Below are 4,108 nucleotides of genomic sequence, written 5' to 3' on the forward strand. Positions count from 1 at the left end.
TAGTGAAAAGCTAAAAAATAAACAATAAAATACAGCAATGTAAAGTGTGAGATATCTATATCCATACATATATAAATAAATTATACCACACAAAATGTACCACAATTTTTGTCTGATTACTTTAATTGACTGTGTTTAACAGAATGTACATTGCCATTATTCATTTTCTTTAAAAAAAAATGTCTTTCAAAAAAGGTCATTTTGGAAACCGCTTGACCTTCAAACATAAGAGTAGATTTACTGGATTTAAAATGAGCATAACAAATATTAACAAGGAGCACCTTTGGTTAAACACAAGCTTGTTTGTGAATTACTGAAGTTGCTCATAGTTGATAAAGTAGCAAAAAGGGACACTAAGATATCACTCTAGTACTAGTAGTATTGTGCAGAAAAAGTGCTCAAAGTATATTTTTGTCAGAAAATTACTCAAATAAATGTAACTAAATGTAACTAGCTACTACCCAGCTGTGCTGAAAGGTGTGATGTACACAGAAACTCACCTCTGTAATGACAGCGAGGTCCTGCTCCCCGTTCCAGTCCGATTCATAAATGTCTCGTAGGGTCAGGGACAGGCGCTTCGAGGTTTCATGCACCGCTGTGGAAATACATTATAAGTCTTAAAAAAAAAAAAGGCCATCAGAAAATGTCATCATGACTCTGCAGGCTTTGGCGCCTGAGAAGGCATTGTTTCAAAGAGCGTGTGTTTATGTCGCTACACCCATAAAAAAAAGACCAGAACAGCAGTTGTTTCCTGACTGGATGTGGGAGAAAACAAACAAACAGAAGCAACTCATTCTTGCAGATGAATGATATGTTTTTTGCTTTTTTTTTTTTAGCAGCTGCTGTTTTTAGTACAACCCAGCAACGAGGATATGGTTGCAAAACCGAACACAAATCTAGGAATAGCTTCGATTCACTTCCCCATCTGAGTAGCTTTACTGCTGCATTCTCTAGATGTGTTTAAACTCACTTTTCACTGCTGCATAGTAGGCTTTCACGTCTTTAAACAATCTGGTTCCGTCGTTCTGTAAAAAAAGAAAAAGAAAGGCGGAGAATTGAACAGGTTAACCACAGTGACATCCAGTAACTGCATCCGATCTGAGCTCATTGAGCCTCATCCTAAAACTGCCGTCAATATTTATCTGTTGCATGTCATGCATGTCGTTTTGACCACAGCCCAGTTTATTTCCCATCAATCAACTCCAAGTGTTTTACTGACCACAACCAGCTTTAAATGGTTACAGCAGTTGATAAGGTGAAGTGAAAGCAGCAAGCGTGTCACTGTCTGCACTTCCTTCCTGTTGCTCATCTACATTATTTTCCCTTTTCTAAAACAGGCATGGTTAACTTACCAAAAACTAGCAGATGCAAGTTTTTCCTTTATCTATATTCATTTTCCTCAGTCCATTTCAGAAAGAACAGCTTATTAACAATTAAACAATTAAAGTGGAGCATTTTATTTCCATGACATATGCAAAGTAAACTATTTTTACTGTGGTATGAAGCTTCTGTTTGGCAAAGGCAGCTCTAAAAACTGAAATTACCCCGATCCTAAAATGAGTGCAGTCAAAGGGAATACACAGAGCAATTAAAAACTGAGCAACAGGAAAGAGAAGAAAAACAAATCAACACTTTCAATCAGACAGCATTTTGGTAACGTTAGATATGAAGCCAACTCTTCAAGTAGGAGAGGAAACCTTGAAACAGACATGGTCAATTTAAAAAACAAAAGTAGAATATATGGAGTGAACTTTGTTCCATTACTTTTGCAAATGTAAAAAAAAAATGCAATCCAGAAATGAAACTTAAAATTTTAATCAAAATATGGTTTCAAGAGTAACTTTGCCGTTTTCTTTAATTAGATTTTTTTCGCCTTGTCAAATTTAATTTATTTTTTATAATTTCCTCTTTTTCAGATCGTGTTTTACCAATTACGTCTTTTTTCTGTTGTTTGGAAAAAGGAGTGAAGATGCCTTTCTACTGGTCTGTGTGGACGATAAGACAACATTTTTATTGGTCAATGTGCATGACAACAATTTGTATTTGGCTGGAAGAGAATGTTTTAAAATGCAATTTGATAATTCAATCTGAAAAGGAAATCTGGAAAAAAAGAAGAATCTGAGAAACAAGGAGATATGCTCCCAAAAATATTGTTTTCATTAATATCATTAATTTTAATAAGAAGCATTTTAAAAAGCAGGGGGCGATTAAACATAAAGCAATGCTAGGCAGTTGCCTAGGGCCCCAAGTTCCTGGGGGCCCCATAAAACTTTTCACATATATGGTTAATACAACTATTCCTCATTTTTGGACAGTAATTATGTTTTTGATAAAAATCCTTTTGTTAAAATGCCATCAGAATAATTATAATATTAAGTGTGTCTCAGATAGAACAAATAATGTATGTCTATACTAGTAAAATTTCTGTATCTCTATAATGGGTCTGTTTTATTTGTTGTCTTCTCAGTTCAGAGGGCCCCCTGCCCGGCTTTGCCTGGGGCCCCAAATTTCCTAAATCCTCCCCTGTTAAAAAGGTTAATTTCTAGATTTATTTTTTTATTGCTATTTACAAATGGTTTTCTTCACTTGGAAAAATAATGAAAATGTTCACTCTTTGATTCGATTTCAGTTTCACAAAGTAAAGTTAATTTAGTAACATGGACCCCATAAAACTATTAATTTGGGTAAATCGACAGCCTTGACTCTAATTTTTCAAATGTCTGTTAATAAAAAAAAAAAAAAAACAGCATGCATCTTTAGACATTTAGCTGCCTAGTATGCAGAGGGTTGCAGGGAACACTGGGGCCAATGGTCAAAATCAATAAATGGACTTATGCAATGGTAATGTTACATTAGCAGTCCTCAGATGTTAAGCACGGTCACAAAGGAATTAACTCTCTGACTAATAAAAGATGTTATATACTACATAACATGAGATGTGAAAGGAAATCAACCTCCACAACGTGACACCCAGAGCTGCAGGCTAGTGTTTGGAGGCAGACGTTTTTTCACACTTTTTTCTCAGTATGCAACCATTACTTATGTTTGTATTCAAACAGCACCGGCATTAATTTTTTAATGCAATGGAGCCTTTCCTTATCTATTAAGACCCATAAAAATATTGTGACAAAAACACTTATGGTTCCCATCATTAATGATTACAACACTCAAAATGAAATACTCTAAATGGCCAAGCAATTTTGTTCAAAGAAAAGCTGATCCAAAGTGAGGAGACTAAACACTATGTGGTTTTATTTAAAAATATATATAATAATTAAATTAGGTCTAAAACTTCCGTTTTTGATAAAGCCTCTAGTTCGAGTGGCTCAGGTTATCCGGAGCCATCTCTCTAATTGTGCTGCTATACGCTTAGGATGCTGAAGGACATGGGGACACTTTTCTTATTTAATCATTCCATCTATAGTCTACACTTCTGCAGTACTACTTAGTTCACCTTCTAACTATGTTCTCTTATATCATCATCTGGCCTGGCAGTATCAGGGTTTCCACTGGGAATTTCTCGAAGGGTGGGGGGTGAAGGGTTATGAAATTAAACTTTAATTCTTTAATAGTTAACTATTGTTAAGAGGTAAAGTAATACATTCATTTTAATGAATTACCTGATTCTACATTTCATACATTGAATTTTAAAAGCAAAAAAAAGTTATTGCAAGGCGCATGCATTACGTGAATAACTAATCTGTCTGGTTATCGTGTATTTTCAAAGAGAGGGGGAAAAAAAAGGTACTTGATTAAATTTATATTGCTTTGTTATCCAGGACTGAATTATCTGCAGCTTTGTCCATGTTATCCAGTGGCAATGAGAAAACAGAGCAGGTCTCTTCACTCAGACTGCATGCAGGATATTCAGGACAAAGCAGCTGCCTGTGATGCAGCTCTTAGGGAAAAAGGGAAGTACTCACTGTGACTAGCTACCATCATGAGACGTTGCCATTTTTTTTTGTTTTTCTTTTGCTGTGAACTCACCAAAATATATATATATATCATGATATTTTTGATTAATGCCCAATATTGAAGCTATGTTATTCTACCCCACAATGCAAGAGGGCCAATCAGGAACTAGCTGTGGGTCTAGATACGGCCGAGG

General features: G+C 35.3%; 1 protein-coding gene across 2 annotated transcripts in view; it reads right to left on the reverse strand.

Annotated features, from left to right (window-relative positions):
* Window positions 1-4,108, reverse strand: part of LOC107100807 (bridging integrator 2-like) — a 26,530-nt gene that overhangs the window by 13,738 nt on the left and 8,684 nt on the right. For both annotated transcript variants that reach the window (XM_015399451.1, XM_015399450.1), the window contains exons 3-4: window positions 971-1,025; window positions 501-595 (exon numbers count right to left, since the gene is read on the reverse strand). In XM_015399451.1, the coding sequence (XP_015254937.1) occupies window positions 501-595; window positions 971-1,025 (150 nt within the window). The remainder of the gene's footprint in view (window positions 1-500; window positions 596-970; window positions 1,026-4,108) is intronic.

This window comes from Cyprinodon variegatus, unplaced genomic scaffold, assembly GCF_000732505.1.
Source record: "Cyprinodon variegatus isolate N-32 unplaced genomic scaffold, C_variegatus-1.0 Scaffold1014, whole genome shotgun sequence".
Lineage (NCBI taxonomy): Eukaryota > Metazoa > Chordata > Actinopteri > Cyprinodontiformes > Cyprinodontidae > Cyprinodon > Cyprinodon variegatus.